The sequence below is a fragment of the Salvelinus alpinus genome, chromosome 5, assembly GCF_045679555.1.
Source record: "Salvelinus alpinus chromosome 5, SLU_Salpinus.1, whole genome shotgun sequence".
NCBI classification, from domain to species: Eukaryota; Metazoa; Chordata; class Actinopteri; order Salmoniformes; family Salmonidae; genus Salvelinus; species Salvelinus alpinus.
Window position 1 is genome coordinate 61,232,276 of NC_092090.1, and position 19,704 is coordinate 61,251,979.

Consider the following 19,704-nt stretch of genomic DNA (forward strand, 5'->3'; position numbering starts at 1 on the left):
TGGATAGTACGTACGGCCCAGTACATCACTGGGGCTAAGCTTCCTGCCATCCAGGACCTCTATACCAGACAGTGCCAAAGAAATTGTCAGACTCCAGCCACCCTAGTCATAGACTGTTCTCTGCTACCGCACAGCAAGTGGTACCGGAGCGCCAACAGGCTTGTATGCTGCTGCTACTGCCTGTAACAATGCAGTTCACAGGAAGGACTGACAGGGCACTTTTGATTTGGTTGTTTTGGTAAAGGCAGGGCCAGACACATTCAATGTATGTTGTATAAGAGTGCTTTTAACTCTCTCGCGATACCATCTGTGACAATACCATTAGCTCAATATTTCTTCCATGGTAAAAAAATTCAAACACAAAGCAGACAAAACTCTTTGGTCCTTTAAAATATTGTGTGCTTAAACCTGGAAAATAAATAAATGTGACTCTGGATGACAACATAATGATGTTTGTTTCCAACATTAGGGCTTTTTTCCTAAAGAAGATAAATCTGTTTTGTTTCCTTACCACGATACTGAGTGTCGCGATACTGGTATCGTCCCGGCCTTACGTTCTCTTATGTTCTTTGAAACCCAGTGTTGAACAGTTACAGTAGTCTCCTGTGCCTCTCTCTCCAGAGGATCGCAATACCCCTGTGTTTGTTTTATTATTTTAGCGCCGTGTCATGTTTTTACCTCAGCCGGTGGACGCAGCAGGGGGTCGTATAGTTCCCCCGAATACCGATCCCAATCCCCTAATCTGTGGCCTTTTTTCTTTTTCTTTTTACATTACTCTCAAGCCCCACGGCGTTCTCTCTCTCCACCCCTCGCTCTTTAGCTGGCACTCTATATCTCTCTGTCCCTCTCCTTTTTTCTCTTCATCATATGTTCCTTCTGTTGTGCCCAGTATGCAGAGCAAACACACATCTGTGTTTAGTGTTTTTCTATTCTTGCGCAGTGTGGGGAACCACACTCAATATGCACCTATGCATGTGTAAGCTTCCATAATTGGCTACTGTTTCACTCAACCACGACACACACACACCACAAACGTATTTTTAATTACAGGTCCCTTGCTCATAATTTCACTTCACTACATGCGTGATATTGATCGTTGATTTACCTCGGCATTGCTTTTCACTGCTCCTTCTGGGAAATCAGCGAGTGGGAACCATAACGCACGTGTCACATTAGGGCACTCTGATTAGGATTGTTATTGTGTAACGTTGATGACATTATCTCTATTAAGTCCATGCTCAACCCTGGTGGTTTGATTACACAGTAATGACAGGGAATTACCATAGAGAGTATACCTTCACTGATTGGCTTAGGAGTCAAGAAGGTCATTACCTGCCTCTCAGAAGAAGCTCACCGTGGCATTTCTCTCTGGCTCTGTTTCCCCTGATTTCCCCTGTAGACTAATTAGTGTGATTATCTGATGAAGCACACTCCCACAACTATTTCTCATCTGCAACCAGGTTAGGACACAAACACACACTCACTCCCTGTTCGGTCTCTTGTGGCTAGTCTTCGATCACACAGTGCACAGTACGTGTTGCTGCATTCTCTATTTGTGTTACGTGTCTTGCTGAATTCCTACATTTCTCTCTACCTCCCACAGCTAGAGGAATTTCTAGCTAGATGTATGACCTTACAGCAGTAGGCCTATGATAATCTGTCTTAGGCGTCCTGCTAACTGCCTGTCTCTCTCTGTGTGTTTCTATAGTTGGCCCTGGAGGATCCGGTGCACAGTGTCTCCTTACAGCAGTATGTGTATGAGAAGCTGAAGGCCCAGCAGGCTCTGATGGGGGACCAGGGCTTTGGGGCTCTGATGGAGACGGTGGACACAGAGATCGTCAGGCAGCTCCAGGAGTTCCTACAGGGCCTCTGAGAAAGATGGAGAGAGAGGAGAGCCTCTACCTATCTCTACCCTTTCCCTCCTGTACCCTCAATGCATCCATCTCCAGACTTATACTATCTATCTCTCCTGACAGGCCTTTGAGCACAGGAGAGAAAAGACCTCAACCTCTGCCCCCTACTAACCATCTCGGCTGTACCTTATCCGTAGCCTACCTTTCCTCTCCTCGACCCCCTATTGGGCACAGAAGAGAGAGAGGACTGCAACATGTACCTCTACTACCCATGTCTACTTTTACCCATAATTCACTTGTCCTTTACCCACAACCCCCCTCTTCTCTACCAAACCCTACCCTAACTACAACCTACCTAGAACCTTCCTTTACCCACAAACCACTTTGTTTTTTAAACACACACATAGAAACATGAATAGAGCTTCCATTCTAACAGTTATTCTGCTTCTCTAGTTTTAGCATGGGGTAAATACTTAGGAGGATGTTACGAGACGGAGGATTGAGGGAATATAACAATACAACGCAAAGACAACCTTCTGAAGAGGCAGGAGCCTTGGACTTTTTTTTTTTTTTTGGACTGGGAAAGCGTGTGTGGCGTGATGGGAATATGGCTTCACTGACCGAAAGACTCAAACAGTGTTTACAGATCTATTCTTAAAGGCGAATAGCGAGCAAAAGTGTACTTTGTATGTATGTGTGTGTGTATGTAAAGTATGGATGACTCTGCATGAAGATATTTAACTTTTTAGTTTAGCTAGTTTATTTCTCTTCATGGTTCCTTTGTTCTGTATTGTTTCTCACACCCTGAGATCATCAAGTTGACGGGACTATTGAGAGATGCAGACACTGTTTTTGGGGCGTGTATATTTTCATATCATCGGACTATGAATTCAATTAATCGACTGCGAGATTAAAGCGATTTTTAACAAGTGATTTGTAAACGTGTTGAACCACATTTCTATATGAATGCTGCTGCTATTTTACGGTGTGTCACGAGTTATGTCAAAGCACACTTTTTTCCCCTCCGTTTGTTTCGTTTTCTTCCTGAAATGTCATGGTTCTTCATGTCTCGTGGTTGTGGCATGGCGGTAGAAGAACTCGGGACATTGAAGCAGGACGGAAGTTATTCTTAGGCACAAATCTAGGATCAGCTAACCCCACTCTAATCCTACCTACCCGTTAGGGGTGGAAAAGCAAAACTGACCTCTGATTAGCATCTTGGGGCAACTTGATCCTACTCCCTGTTGTGTATGAAATGGCATATAATCATATTGAGGACATACATAACTGAAACATGATTTGAGGGATGTTTTGTACAGAAACAGTTTTTCCCATTGATGACAGTGGACTAGAGAATCGGTTGCACTTCATTTAATGGTACAGAAATGTCCAGGTTTTGACATAAACATTGTAATTCTACAATAAGCTAGGAATTACTTTTCTTTGATATTCATTCAAACAAGCACCACTACCACTTGGTGCCAGCCAGATCCAAATTGTGTTGAATTATTTGAAATAAGTACCAGAAAGTAGCCATTATTACCACATAATAATCCTAGTAAATACAGTGGAAACTGGACTGGAAAATAAAGTGTTATCCAATTCTCTTCCCCTAGTTCCGTAGACACTGTGATTGAGTTCTGTAGCAGTCAAGCAAAACAAAGGCCTTATGCTTTCAGCCTTAACTCAAATATCCTTTCTCATTCTTTCCAATATTGCTTTTTTTAAATATATATATATATCAGCTGATTCCTGTACTGGTATTAGAATGATGGGAGCAATGGTGACATTGAACACAACAGCAGTAGAAAATATATCTTTAGCTTGTTTTCAGTCAACAAATTCTAATAGAAAGACCTTGTTCTTTTTTTTCAACCGCTTCAATAAAATGCAGTACATGGCTGAAATGTCTACGTACTTATTTTTCGATTAACCTTCGTGCTCGTCTTTTTAATGTTTTACCACAGAAACCCCCGCAGTCCCGTTAAGTCTTTTTGAAATTAGTGTTTTCCTTCGGGACATGTAATGTACGTTTTAGAGTTCTCTTCGGCCACTACCCAAACCTTAAGGCCCTCTTACGTTGAAGCACCTGATATCCCAGTCTTTCCCATCGGAGATTTGCAGTTGGATTCGACACACCATTCGGAAACGGTCCACCGACATCACTCGCCAGTCCCTGAAATAGAAGTCCCAGGGGAAAAGACGGTGGCCCAGACACATTTGGAGGAGAGGCATCCATGCAGAAATGACTGAGACCGTCCTCAACTGGTGTAACTTGAAAAACTTGCCCCGAACTGAGTGAGATGGAGCGGAGGACATTTTAAGTCAACTATGAATTTACCTGTTGCTCTCACACTTTAGTTTAATAGTTTTTACATGAAATGAACATACTTCCCTGTGCTTCGTGGTAATTTCATGGCACCACTATGCATTTACCTCCCGTATTACTAGTCCTAATACCACATAGTCACCCGTTATCCCAGACAGTGCCAATAGTTTCATAGCAGCATATGGGCTAAACAGCTCTCCCAGTATTTCTCATTATAGATGCACCAGAAGGTCCCAGTTAAGATGGCTGCAGGTACTGTACAGTGTATGTGGTTAATGATCTTTGGGAAACCATGGATGGGGAGGATTAACTGTAAATCTTAACTTCCTTAGAACTGGATCAGGCCTACTGTAGGAATTAGCTGAATGGCAGTGGGTGCCTATCCCTCTCCCATCTACAGCTGTACTGTAATAGGATCAGCCTCTGCCTGCTACGCTTTTCATCAATGTATGGAGGTTTACTGGCATTCACTTCACACGGCTTGACTGCTGTTGAATGGCGAGGTGGTCCTGCATTCATCTCCATAAGCACCGCTGGTTTATCGTCACACACTATTGTTGTTCTAGTGTAGCTGCTGCAGTAGTCTGTGACATTGTTTCCTATTTACCATATATCCCTATTGAGTCGCCAATGTATGTTTAACACTTGCCATTTTATGAACTGGAGCTGGATATTTATCTCAGGAACAATGTTGCATGTCACTTTAACAGATATCAGCTTCATGGTGTATTTGAGTAACTACAGTGCTTTCAGAAAGTATTCATACCCTGACTTATTTAACATTGTGTTACAGCCGGAATTCAAAATGGATTCAATTGTTGTTTTTACCCATCTACACACAATACACCACAATGACAAAGTGAAAACATGTTATATGAGTCCATACTTTGTAGACACCTTTGGCAGCGATTACAGTTGTAGTCTTTCCGGGTATGTCTCTAAGAGCTTTCCACACCTGGATTGTTTAACAGTTGCCCATGTATTCCTTTCAAAATTCTTCAAGCTCTGTCAAATGGGTTGTTAATAATTGCTTAGCCAACCATTTTCAGGTCTTGCCATAGATTTTCAAGTAGATTTAAGTCAAAACTGTAACTCGGCCACTCAGGAACATTCACTGTCTTCTTGGTAAGCAACTCCCGTGTAGATTTGGCCTTATGTTTTAGGTTATTGCCATGCTAAAAGGTTAATTAATTTCCCAGTGTCTGGTGGAAAGCAGACTGAACCAGGTTTTCCTCTAGGATTTTGCCTGTGCTTAGCTCCATTCCATAAATTTTTTTATCCTGAAAAACTCCCCAGTCCTTAACGATTACACCCATACCCGTAGCATGATGCAGCCACCACTATGCTTGAAAATATGGAGAGTGGTACTCCGTAATGTGTTGTATTGGATTTGCCCCAAACATAAGTTTGTATTCAGGACAAAAATGTAATTGCTTTGCCAAATATTTTTGCAGTATTACTTTAGTACCTTGTTGCAAACAGGATGCATGTTTTGGAATATTTTTGTTCTGTACAGGCTTCCTTTTTTTCACTCTGTCAATTAGGTTAGTATTGTGGAATAACTACAATGTTGTTGATCCATCCTCAGTGTTCTATCACAGCCATTAAACTCTGTAACTGTTTTAAAGTCACCATTGGCCTCTTGGTGAAATCCCTGATCAGATTCCTTCCTCTCCGGCAACGGAGTTAGGAAGGACGCCTGTGTCTTTGTAGTGACTGTACTGAAACACCATCCAAAGTGTAATCTATAACTTAACCATGCTCAAAGGGATGTTCAATGTCTGCTTTTCTTACCTACTGTATCTGCCAATAGGTGCCCTTTGCAAGACATTGGAAAACCTCCCTGGTCTTTGGTTGAATCTGTGTTTGAAATTCACTGCTCGACTGAGGGACCTTACAGATAATTGTATGTGTGGGGTACAGAGATGACGTAGTCATATAACATTTGTGATAAACACTATTATTGCACACAGAGTCCATGCAACTTATTCAGTGACTTGTTATAAACACATTTTTACTTCTGAACTTATTTAGGGTTGAATACTTATTGACTCAAGACATTTCATCTTTTCATTTTTAATTAGTTTGTAAACATTTCTAAAAGTTAATTCCACTTTGACATTATAATTCGTTTGAAATTCAGGCTGTAACAAAACAAAATGTGGAAAAAGTCAAGGGGTGTGAATACTTTATGAAGGCACTGCACTGGCATGTTATTCTAAACTGAATTTGAACAGCTTTCTCTCATTGCAATTCAGTCATTCTATCCTGTAGACTGCCTGGTTTTTAGTTTCCATGTACAGCTGAGTGATTACATTTCCCCTGTTCTCTGCCTCCATCCTATTCCATCAGCTCAGCTGATTTCCTATTAACATGCAAATACCCGGTTATATCTACAACTGTATAATGTGTGTGTGTGCGTGCTTATTGATTGTGATCAGACTGTTCTCTAATGCTATATGAAAGGTGTAATTAGTATCAGGATTTCTCCATGTCTCTGCTCTATCCTACCAGTCATATTGCATCTGTCAAAGGTATAGAGCGTGTGCTAGTGGGATTTAAAATGTGCATGGTGACACCCACACATCCTCACCTACAATTACAGTCACAAACATGGAGTTACTTCTGCAATGACTGCGTCAAGCTGTGGCTTATGGGACTAATGGTTTTTAAATGCCAAGTTGGTCACTACTGTGGAAGTGGCTCCTACACTCCTTAATCTCTCTTATACCAATACACTCAATTCAATTACCATCGACCACACAGATAGAAGGATGAATAACGTGTGTGTGTGTGAGTACTATGCACATGTTAGTGAAGGAACATTCTGTCCCTGTGCAGGGCTGTCAGGTAATGGATATAGTAACAGGGAACCCTCTAGAGACTTCTGTGGTTTTACCAGCACCAGAGTTTTTAATTTCACCTTTATTTAACCAGGTAGGCTAGTTGAGAACAAGTTCTCATTTACAACTGCGACCTGGCTAAGATAAAGCAAAGCAGTGCGACACAAACGACAACACAGAGTTACACATGGAATAAACACACATGCAGTACAATAGAAAAGGTCTATATACAGTGTGTGTAAATGATGTAGGATAAGGGAGGTAAGAAAATAAATAGGCCATAGTGGTGAAACAATTACAATATAGCAATTAAACACTGGAGTGTGTCAGGGAATTTGCAAGATTATGTTATAATGCTTGTATTTTGCATTATAATGGTTGTTTTATTTGACAGAATAGAGTATTCTGTTAACTATTGTGTGTGTGTTCTACTGAGGATGGGCCTCTATGAGATAACACTGACAGAGGAGATTTACGATGTCTTTGGGTGATAAAACCTAAAGAGCATTCCAGAGAACATGAGTTAATGTTTCTGTTCTATACCGTACCAGGGAGAGATGGTTCCAGTTTGGAGTAGAAGGGCCAGACACTGGTCTATACAATGAAAACTGTTGACACAGCAGATGATGTCTGCTATGTATTATAGATATCTTTCATACAAATCTTAACCTTGTAACCATTCTATGCATCTGTTGTTTGTCATGTAGGTTGAAAGGGGTGTATCTTGATTATAAAAGACCTTTGTACTTTTGTTTTATCACTCAATGGATCATTAGAAATGGTGAATCGTTGAAATTCACCATTGAATCGTTGCTATTGCAAAGCTCTTATTATTAAAGATTTAGTTTAAGTATAACTCTGACTTGTGTGATAAGTTTGTCTCTCCTAATTTGATAGTAAAGAAATAAACCACCACAAGTGATAGATGTGCAGAAGATGAGTGTGCAAGTAGAGATACTGGGGTGCGAAGGAGCAAAATAAATAACAGTATGGGGGATGAGGTAGTTGGATGGGCTATTTACAGATGGGTTATGTACAGGTGCAGTGATCTGTGAGCTGCTCTGACAGCTGGTGCTTAAAGTTAGTGAGGGAGATACGAGTCTCCAGCTTCAGTGATTTTTGCAGTTCCTTCCTGTCATTGGCAGCAGAGAACTGGAAGGAAAGGCAGCCAAAGGAGGAATGTGCTTTAGGGGTGACCAGTGAGATATACCTGCTGGAGCGCGTGCTACGGGTGGGTGCTGCTATGGTGACCAGTGAGCTGAGATAAGGCGGGACTTTACCTAGCAAAGACTTAGATGACCTGGAGCCAGTGGGTTTGGCGACGAATATGAAGCGAGGGTCAGCCAACGAGTGCATACAGGTCGTAGGGGTGGTTAGTATATGGGGCTTTGGTGACAAAACGGATGGCACTGTGATGGACTGCATTCAATTTGCTGAGTAGAGTGCTGGAGGATATTTTGTAAATGACATCGCCGAAGTCAAGGATCGGTAGGATAGTCAGTTTTACGAGGGTATGTTTGGCAGCGTGAGTGAAGGGTGCTTTGTTGCGAAATGGGAAGCCGATTCTAGATTTAATTTTGGATTGGAGGTGCTTAATGTGAGTCTGGAAGGAGAGTTTACAGTCTAACCAGACACCTAGGTATTTGTAGTTGTCCACATATTCTATGTCAGAACCATCCAGAGTAGTGATGCTAGTCGGGCGGGCGGGTGCAGGCAGCGAACGGTTGAAAAGCATACATTTGGTTTTACTAGTATTTAAGAGCAGTTGGAGGCCACAGAAGGAGTGTTGTATGGCATTGAAGCTCGTTTGGAGGTTTGTTAACACAGTGTCCAAAGAAGCGCCAGATGTATACAGAATGGTGTCGTCTGCGTAGAGGTGAATCAGGGAATCACCCACAGCAAGAGCGACATCGTTGATGTATACAAAGAAAAGAGTCGGCCCGAGAATTGAACCCTGTGGCACCACCATAGAGACTGCCAGAGGTCCGGACAACAGGCCCTCCGATTTGACACACTGAACTCTGTCTGAGAAGTAGTTGGTGAACCAGGCGAGGCAGTCATTTGAGAAACCAAGGCTGTTGAGTCTGCCGATAAGCATGTGGTGATTGACCTAGTCTAAAGCCTTGGCCAGGTCAATGAATACAGCTGCACAGTATTGTCTCTTATCGATGGCGGTTATAATATCGTTTAGGACCTTGAGCGTGGCTGAGGTGCACCCATGACCAGCTCGGAAACCAGATTGCATAGCGGAGAAGGTACGGTGGGATTCTAAATGGTCGGTGATCTGTTTGTTAACTTGGCTTTAGAAGACCTTAGAAAGGCAGGGTAGGATAGATATAGGTCTGTAGCAGTTTGGGTCTAGTGTCTCCCCCTTTGAAGAGGGGGATGACAGCGGCAGCTTTCCAACCTTTGGGGACCTCAGACGATACGTGAGAGGTTGAACAGGCTAGTAATATGGGTTGCAACAATTTCGGCGGATAATTTTATGAAGAGACGGTACAGATTGTCTAGCCGGGCTGATTTGTAGGGGTCCAGATTTTGCAGCTCTTTCAGAACATCAGCTCTCTGGATTTAGGTGAAAGAGAAATGGGGAGGCTTGGTCAAGTTGCTGTGGGGGGTGCAGGGCTGTTGACCGGGGTAGCCAGGTGGAAAGCAAGGCCAACAGTATGAAAAATGCTTATTGAAATTCTCAATTATCATGGATTTATCGGTGGTGACAGTGCTTCCTAGCCTCAGTGCAGTGGGCTGCTGGGAGGAGGTGCTCTTATTCGCCATGGACTTGTGTCCCAGAACTTTTTGGAGTTTGTGCTACAGGATGCAAATTTCTTTTAGAAAAAGCTACCCTTTGTTTTCCGAACTGCCTGTGTACAGTCGTGGCCAAAAGTTTTGAGAATGACACAAATATTAATTTTCAAAGTCTGCTGCCTTAGTTTGTATGATGGCAATTTGCATTTAACTCCAGAATGTTATGAAGAGTGATCAGATGAATTGCAATTATTTGCAAAGTCCCTATTTGCCATGCAAATGAACTGAATCCCCCAAAAAACATTTCCACTGCATTTCAGCCCTGCCACAAAAGGACCAGCTGACATGTCAGTAATTATCTCGTTAACACAGGTGTGAGTGTTGACGAGGACAAGGCTGGAGATCACTATGCCATGCTGATTGAGTTCGAATAACAGACTGGAAGCTTCAAAAGGAGGGTGGTGCTTGGAATCATTGTTCTTCCTCTGTCAATCATGGTTACCTGCAAGGAAACACGTGCCGTCATCATTGCTTTGCACAAAAAGGGCTTCACAGGCAAGGATATTGCTGCCAGACCTTAATATTTGTGTCATTCTCAAAACTTTTGGCCACGACTGTATATTGGTTCCTAACTTCCCTGAAAAGTTGCATATCGTGGGGGCTATTTGATGCTAATGCAGTACGCCACAGGATGTTTTTGTGCTGGTCAAGGGCAGTCAGGTCAGGAGTGAACCAAGGGCTATATCTGTTCCTGGTATAAAAAAAAAAATGAATGGGGCATGCTTATTTAAGATGGTGAGGAAAGCACTTTTAAAGAATAGCCAGGCATCCTCTACTGACGGAATGAGGTCAATATCCTTCCAGGATACCCGGGCCAGGTCGATTAGAAAGGCCTGCTCGCTGAAGTGTTTTAGGGAGCGTTTGACAGTGATGAGGGGTGGTCGTTTGACCTCAGACCCATTATGGACGCAGGCAATGAGGCAGTGATCGCTGACTCTGGTTGAAGACAGCAGAGGTGTATTTGGAGGGCAGGTTGGTTAGGATGATATCTATGAGGGTGCCCGTGTTTACGGATTTGGGGTTGTACCTGGTAGGTTCATTGATAATTTGTGTGAGATTGAGGGCATCAAGCTTAGATTGTAGGATGGCCGGGGTGTTAAGCATGTCCCAGTTTAGGTCACCTAACAGCACGAGCTCTGAAGATAGATGGGGGGGCAATCAATTCACATATGGTGTCCAGTGCACAGCTGGGGGCAGAAGGTGGTCTATAGCAAGTGACAACGGTGAGAGACTTGTTTCTGGAAAGGTGGATTTTTAAAAGTGGAAGCTCAAATTGTTTGGGCACAGACCTGGATAGCCTGCAGAGTTCTGTCTTACTATCTCTGCAGTTGATTGCAACTCCGCCCCCTTTGGCAGTTCTCTCTTGTCGGAAAATGTTATAGTTAGGGATGGAAATTTCAGGGTTTTTGGTGGTCTTCCTAAACCAGGATTCAGAAACGGCTAGGACATCAGGGTTGGCAGAGTGTGCTAAAGCAGTGAATAAAACAAACTTAGGGAGGTGGCTTCTAATGTTAACATGCATGAAACCAAGGTTTTTACAGTTACAGAAGTCAACAAATGAGAGCGCCTGTGGAATGGGAGTGGAGCTAGGCACTGCAGGGCCTGGATTAACCTCTACATCACCAGAGGAGGAGTAGGATAAGGGTATGGCTAAAGGCTATAAGAAGTGGTCATCTAGTACGTTCGGAACAGAGAATAAAAGGAGCAGGTTTCTGGGCACGGTAGAATAGATTCATTCATAATGTACAGACAAAGGTATGGTAGGATGTGAATACAGTGGAGGTAAACCTATGCACTGAGTGATGATGAAAGAGATATTGTCTCGAGAAACATAATTTAAACCAGGTGAGGTCACCGCATGTGTGGGAGGCGTATTGAGCAGGGCTAGAGGCTCTACAATGAGATAAGGCAATAATTACTAACCAAAACAGCAATGGAGTGTAATGGTTATAAGCACGGACAGGGCTGATTCTATACTGTATGCTCTAGTTACACGCCACTGTCATTGAAGTGCAGGCAGTGTTGGCTCTCCTCTTCCTGTAGTCTAAGGACTGGGTTTGCCTGTACTGTATGGGAAAGGATGCATTTCAAATCGTATTTGAACAGGACTAGTCACGGTTTTCCCTGTGTGAGACGGTTTGGTTAGTTGCAGACAGACCGGCAGGCTGACAGACAGGCAGGTACAGTAGGTGCTGGATCCTACAGGTCCACTGAACCAACCAGGCAAGACATTCTGATTTTTTTCTTTCTCTCTCTGAGGGCAGTCCAGGGGGGCATTCAGTACAACAGACTGGTGTTCAACGTTTAATTCAACAGAAACAGTATTGTACTGAACGACCACCGAAGAACGGTGTGATTGGTGGCCTGGGGGAGAAGAAAAGTGCACGCCGTTTTGGGGAAAAGTGTTGTTCAGTAAAAACCTGCAAGCAACATAGCAAACGTTGAATTGAACGCACCCGTCTCACTGTCGTTATACATACTCTCTTCCTCCAGAACTGAAGTCATCCTGAATTCTCTCTCATCATTTCTTGTCGTATCCAGCTGATCTAGGGCATGAGGTCTCCGATCAAATCATTCATCGTATTACAGCCTAAAGTTTTTGTTGTTTGATCTGTCCCCTGATGAAAATATCCCAAAACTTGTATCCCCCATTTTTTTTCTTTGTCAGCCCTGGTAACATTAACCTTGAGACGACCTCCTAAATGAGTTAGACTTAAAAGGTGTATTTTTTCCCCCTTAACCATATTCTTGTTAGAATGGGGGCTTTGCAAGTTGTCACTAGCTAGGTTTCCGTCCAATTGGCTATAGAATTTAACGTGAATATTCTATCATCTGCATTAAACATTATTAAAAACAATTTTCCAACCAGAGATGTAAAAACAATATGCGCTTTTTCCAGCCCCCTTTGCTCCTTATTGGACACATCACTGCACTCTATACTCCTCTGTAAACTGGTCATCTCTGTATATCCATCGCAAGACCCACTGGTTGATGCTTATTTATAAAACACTCTGGATGCGCGCAAATTGATTTTGTCCCCCCACGCCAAACGCGATCACGACATGCAGCTTGAAATATCAAAACAAACTCTGAACCAATTATATTCATTTGGGGACAGGTCGAAAAGCATTAAACATTTATGGCAATTTAGCTAGCTAGCTTGCAGTTGCTAGCTAATTTGTCCTGGGATATAAACGTTGTTGTTATATTAACTTACCTGAAATGCACAAGGTCCTCTACTCTGACATTTAATCCAACATAAAACGGTCAACTGAATTGTTTCTAGTCATCTCTCCTCCTTCCAGGCTTTTTCTTTTTTGGACTTCATATGGCGATTGGCATCTTAACTTTCATAGTATGAGGAGATGGCACGTGGGTATCTGTTTCTATAAACCAATGAGGAGACAGGAGAGGCAGGACATGCACCGCGATCAGCGTCAGAAATAGAACTGACTTCTATTTTAGCGCTTGGCAACGCAGATGCTCGTTGGCGTGCGCAATAATTGAATAACATGTATGTTTAAATGTATCGCACACGCGACGCGAGCGGTGTAGTCAGCATGTTTAGGCCTCACTCCCACCTATCTGAGACACCTACTGCAGCCCTCATCCTCTACAACACCCGTTCTGCCGGTCACAGTCTGTTCAAGATCCCCAAAGCACACACATCCATGGGTCGCTCCTCTTTTCAGTTCGCTGCAGCTAGCAACTGGAACGAACTGCCTTTTGGTAGACCGCCATTGTAAATAATAATTTGTTCTTGTTCCTGACTTGCCTAGTTAAATAACAAATGTTTTAAAATTCCATCAAATTGACTTCTTGCGGATAAAAGGCTGTGCGTAATGACGTGGTGCACATAATATCTTTTGCCATTAAATTTCCATTTACCGAATAAAAAACACAAAGTTAAAGGGGTTTCCATCGCATTTTCAACTCTACTGATGGCTATATAGAGAATGTGCCCACTCTTGTCTTGACACGTTGCGCTCTAGCCAACAACTTGCAGATACAGTTTGGGTATAGCCTTCATGATGAGATTATTATGGACAAAAGAGCAATGTTATGTTTATTTGTCAAACGGCAGCCAAGGATCGATCGATCATGTCACCAGAATAAGACCCTCGATATGTATTGGAAAGGAGCATCAAGCTCATCACCTTGCACTTTCACTACCCATCATAATTTATTTAATCTGTATGTAGCCTAATAAACAGCATGCTTTCCTGAATCGTAGTGGGAGGACCACACAACATATCATCGAGTGACTCCCACATTTACTTCGATATGATGGTTATTATATCAATATTTGCGCATAGAGGCATTTCCACCGCAATCTCGCATAATGCCTTTTACAGACACAAAAAGATCCCACCTTGTCTAGCGTATTTGGTTTTATCAACATTTGGAAAGTTTACTCACACACTTGCTGTTTCCATCTGGCATGCCGTGCCTGTCTGGTTGCTGTTGTACGTGTGCTCCTGACATGATCATTTAAGGATGATATGGAAGAGGAGAAATAATCCTACTGTAGATCTCATATTTGACAATGCCTAGCGTTGATAAGAAAATCTGAATTTGACCGTGAAGGAAGAAAGATAAGGCCTGTACAAAAATACAAACATTTCTCTGTGGCTTCTACTTTTTATTAATATTAAAGCAAGGTGAAGGGAAGAAAGGGAACAGAAGAAAACATGAGGTTGTATGTGAGTGGTGGTGGGAAGGTTCAATTTGAAGGTCATGGATTGTAATCCTGACAGCTGCACAGGGAACATGACATGAATAGTTTGGGTAAACACCCCCTGTATGTGTGGGTGTTTTTGTTTTACTATACTTGTGAGAACCAGACGTCTTTACAAGAATAGTAAACCAAGGAGAATTCAGACAAGGGAGGACATTTGACCGGTTCTAAAAAGGAAAAGGTGTGTGCATGCTACACTCCAGGCGTATCCTAAATTAACAGAGGGAGCACAGCAGAGGAAGGGGGAAAAAGGCACGTGAAGACTTTAAAAGGCCCAGTGCAGTCATATTTATATCAATATTAAATCATTTCTGGGTAACAATTAAGTACTTTACTGTAATAGATTACCATAAAATTTGGCAAAAATAGCTTTTTAGTGAAAAACATTCTCAAACATTTTGCTAAGAACTGTCTGGAAGTGGCCTGAGTGGAGAAGGGTAAACTGAAAGTAGCTGTTATTGGCAGAGAGGTTTGGAACTCTATTTGTTATACAGCTCGCCAGTTTGTCGTCCTAAAATCCAGAAACGAGTTAGCTCTGGTTTGTTCAGCCATCCCTATGGGGGAAAATGAATGGGAAAAGAATAGGGTTTTGGAATTAACACCGAAAATAGCGTCTGAGGTTAACACATGATTAGGATGTCTTATATGTTTTGTTCTATGAGATAATAGCAGTCAGTTAACACGAGCTTTATGAGTTATGTACTTTCTTTTTAATGACATAACATCACTTTTTGTGAATTTTGAAGAATTTAACTGAAGAGTATCTCATAGAACAAAACAGATAAGATCTTCTAAGCATGTGTTTACAACAGACCTTATTTTCAGAGTTTATCCAAAATCTCCTACAAAAATGACATTCATTTTCGCCATAGGCTTTGTCTAACGGACCATGGCGGAGTTAGTGCCTACAAAAAGACGCCATTACTACTTCTCTCTATTGGTCTATTAACCAATTTACCGCATGGTGATGTCACGATGGAAAGCTGAAACTCCCGCCCTTGCAAACCTGCTGATTAGAAAGTTGTAGTACAATATGATACAAGGAAAACTTAATTTTGATTTCACTGAGCCTTTAATGAAAGCGTTCTCTGTAAGGGCAGAACAATTGCAACACTGCGAGCCCGCAGAGAGAAAACACAGTGCTTGAAATCCATTTTGAAGAATGTGTACACAGCGGCATAACTTCTCAGATCCCATTTTCCACAGAGGGAAGTCACACTCCCTGCCACTGAACAGGCAGAAAACAGACGAACTGTATCCAACAAAAACTAAGACACAACACGCGCATTGCAAAACACACTCGCGCTGCGTGGTGAATCTGAGAACAACTCACACACTGCGCGCGGCGGTGCATCAGACAACGCACACACTTACACTGCGTGGTGAATCTGCATCTCAGTTCGATTGGCAGAATGTGTTGGCTGCCTGGTGCCGCCCTCTTCACCTTGTTTCCTGTTCTCCATCCATTAAGTCACAGAACATCGGTATGCGACTTTGTCGTCTTGGGTCTAACAACATATCCAATATATCCTCCAAACACCGGCTTCTCGAGCATTATCACTTAAATGTTACTGGTTCTAAGCTGTTGTGGTAGACTACTGTTAGACCATTCTAATGTAGCCAAGCTCTAGCCAATGGAACCAAGCTCTAGCCAATGGAACCAAGCTTTTAGAAAATACGACTTTACTTATGCTAATTAAACCAAGATTTAGGAAATAGTTCCAAGACATAGCCTTTAGGCAATAGAATAACCAAGCTGCAGCCAATGAAACTGCGCTTCCTGCAATGCCGCCAAAAATCGAATCTTAATCGAACTGCCGAGCTAGCACATAACGTTCTAAGAACCATATGTTTCATTGAGCTTGGTGAGAGAGTGGTTGTCCTATGGTTATTTTGCATACAATCTTCCCACCCATTTCTGAGAAGGGTGTAGGATAGTCGCTTGGCTTTGGAACATTCTCATCTTTTTTAAACGGCCATAGAAATCCACTTTTTCAAGCTGAAAGACGATGGCCAGAGTTTACCCATGATGTTGCACAATGATATGTCAATAAGTCATCATTTTAGTCAAAGTATTATATATATTTGTGCTTGAAGTGACAAATCTGTGTGAATGTGGTGTCTTTTGCTATGACATACAAATCATTTTCAGCCTACGTTTCATTTCAGGGCTGGGTTTTATTTGAATGTTACCACCCACCAGCATGGCGTTGTTTATTGATCAGAAACGGCTGCAAAGCTATTCTTCTACACAATAGATGAGCCGAACAGCTTGTATCCACTTGAGCCATGGGGGGGTGCAAACTTATGTTTTTGCACCGCCACTTTTTTTTCACAATAAAATGATCATAATCCATTGGATAATTTGTCAATTTTCGCAGCTGTCAGTGTCCAATTTATCAACTCCATGTGGAAATTACTACACTCAATTTGTGAACATGTATAAGTAGCCTTTGCCATTCTTCAGAGGTGGAACCTAAAAGTGCGTTTCCTCTTGGAGACAGGAAATTACGTCGACATTGGGAATGTTCTCAAATAGTTTAGAGAACATTTAAGAAACAATGTTCTTCTGTGTGAATTTCCTACAGGTTTTCTCATGGTTCTTTTTAAAGTCATGTTCTCAAATTGTTCCAAGAACATTAAGAAAACTTTCCCTAAAAACCAAAAGAAAACATTCTTAGAACATTATTAACGTTATTTAAAAACATACATTCCGGTCTCAGAACCTGAAAAACACTTTCCCTTAAAAAAACAAAATAACATTTTAGTCACGTTCAGAGAACGTTCTAATAATGTTATTCAAAAACATACATTCCGTTCTAAGCATCAACAAAACTCTCTGTCCTCTATCTTGGATTCCAAGATGGCGTAGCAGTCGGACGTGTGTTTTGTCTTGTCCCGTGTAAATAATCGTTTTCCTCGTTTTTTCCGTTTATATTTTAATCTCACTTTCCATCTACGGACTGAATATACTCTCCTGCAACCCCCAACACCCAATGTGGTACGGATCTGCTATTTTTATACTTTAGAACCGGAACCCCCATCAGAAGCTAGCCAGCTAACTAACTACTAGCTAGTTATCAGTTAGTCACTGCTAGTGGTCTTTACCGTTAACTCGGACACCAGCCAGCCTCAGCTTGGTCAATACATGCCAGTCTGCACAGCGCGATATCAACCCAGAGAATATCGGACTGCTTTTTCTCTACCAAATCTCCAGATTACTACCGCAAGCTCTGGACCTTTACACCGGATCAGATAGCTAGCTGCAATCTGAGTGGCTACTCCTGGCTAACGTCTCTGTCCCGAAGCAAGCAACAGTTAGCCTTGAGCTAGCCTCGAGCTAGGCCAATCTCCCGGCTAGCCGAAGAGGTCCTCCGGCTAATTCTTGTGCTACAATACATATTTTGCCAATTGGCCTGGACCTTTTTTTGCCGACACAGAGCCCTGCCAATCCATCACAACTGGTCTAAATCAGCTACAAGCTAATTTAGCCATTTTTTGCCGCTGCTAGCAGCTTTTACCTTCTGCACAGACACCAGCCCTGTTATTAGCCTGGATATTACTCACCAATTTACCAGCATCGGACTGTCTCTCGACAACAACGCCGGATTCCTGCCGTAATCCCTGAGCCACTACTTCTGATCCTCACAGCTAGCTTGCAGCTAGCGCAGCTAGCGCCACTGCCACGAAGCTAGCACCAGTTAGCAAACACAATTCTACAATTCACAACCTCTCTTTCGCCATCGCCATCCGGCTTGGATTCTCTGTCGACACGACCACATCTGAGCAGACCCCCTCCGTCTGAGCAGACCACCCCCCGGGCTACTAACTTTAAACGCCGCGTGCTAGCTTAGTGGAGGCCTCCCTGCTCCATCTACGGCTGCCCCCTGGACACTATGATCACTTGGCTACATAGCTGATGCCTGCTTGACTGTCCATTAATTCACGGTACTCCATTCTGTTTATTTGTGTTTTATCTGTCGGCTCTGTGCTTTAACTCAGGATCTGTGTGTAGTTAATCCGACCCTCTCTGCCTAGTCGTCGCCATTTTTACCTGTTGTTGCTGTGTTAGACTAGCACCCTGTTATTGCTGCTGTTATCTTACCTATTGTTTTAGCTAGCTCTCCCAATCAAGACCTGCAATCACTTTATGCCTTATTGTATGTCTCTCTCAAATATCAATATGCCTTGCATACTGTTGTTCAGGCTAGTTATCATTATCATTGTTTTGGTTTGCAATGGACCCCGTAGTTCCACTCTCCGTACCTCTGATACCTCCTTTGTCCCACCCCCCACACATGCGGTGACCTCACCCATTGAGACCAGCATGTCCAGAGATACAACCTCTCTTATCATCACCCAGTGCCTGGGCTTGCCTCCGCTGTACCCGTGCCCCACCATACCCCTGTCTGCACATTATGCCCAGAATCTATTCTACCACGCCCATAAATCTGCTCCTTTTATTCTTTGTCCCCAACGCTCTAGGCGACCAGTTTTGATAGCCTTTAGCCGCACCCTCATCCTACTACTCCTCTGTTCCTCGGGTGATGTGGAGGTAAACCCAGGCCCTGCATGTCCCCAGTCACCCTCATTTGTTGACTTCTGTGATCGAAAAAGCCTTGGCCTCATGCATGTCAACATCAGAAGCCTCCTCCCTAAGTTTGCCTTACTCACCGCTTTAGCACACTCTGCCAACCCTGATGTCCTTGCCGTGTCCGAATCCTGGCTTAGGAAGGCCACCAAAAACTCTGGGATTTCCATACCCAACTATAACACTTTCCATCAAGATAGAACTGCCAAAGGGGGAGGAGTTGCAATCTACTGCAGAGATAGCCTGCAAAGTTCTGTCATACTTTCCAGGTCTATGCCCAAACAGTTCGAACTTATAATTTTAAAAATTAATCTCTCCAGAAATAAGTCTCTCACTGTTGCCGCCTGCTACCGACCCCCCTCAGCTCCCAGCTGTGCCCTGGACACCATCTGTGAATTGATCGCTCCCCATCTAGCTTCAGAGTTTGTTCTGTTAGGTGACCTAAACTGGGATATGCTTAACACCCCGGCAGTCCTACAATCCAAGCTTGATGCCCTCAATCTCACACAAATCATCAAGGAACCCACCAGGTACAACCCTAAATC

The 19,704-nt window shown here is 42.9% G+C and overlaps 1 protein-coding gene across 1 annotated transcript in view; it reads left to right on the forward strand.

The window, feature by feature from the left end:
- Positions 1–3,786, forward strand: part of ipo11 (importin 11) — a 237,265-nt gene extending 233,479 nt beyond the window's left edge. The window contains exon 29 of the mRNA XM_071402543.1: positions 1,709–3,786. Coding sequence (XP_071258644.1) covers positions 1,709–1,873 — 165 coding nt within the window. The 3' untranslated portion in view covers positions 1,874–3,786. The remainder of the gene's footprint in view (positions 1–1,708) is intronic.
- The last annotated feature ends 15,918 nt before the right edge of the window (positions 3,787–19,704 follow it).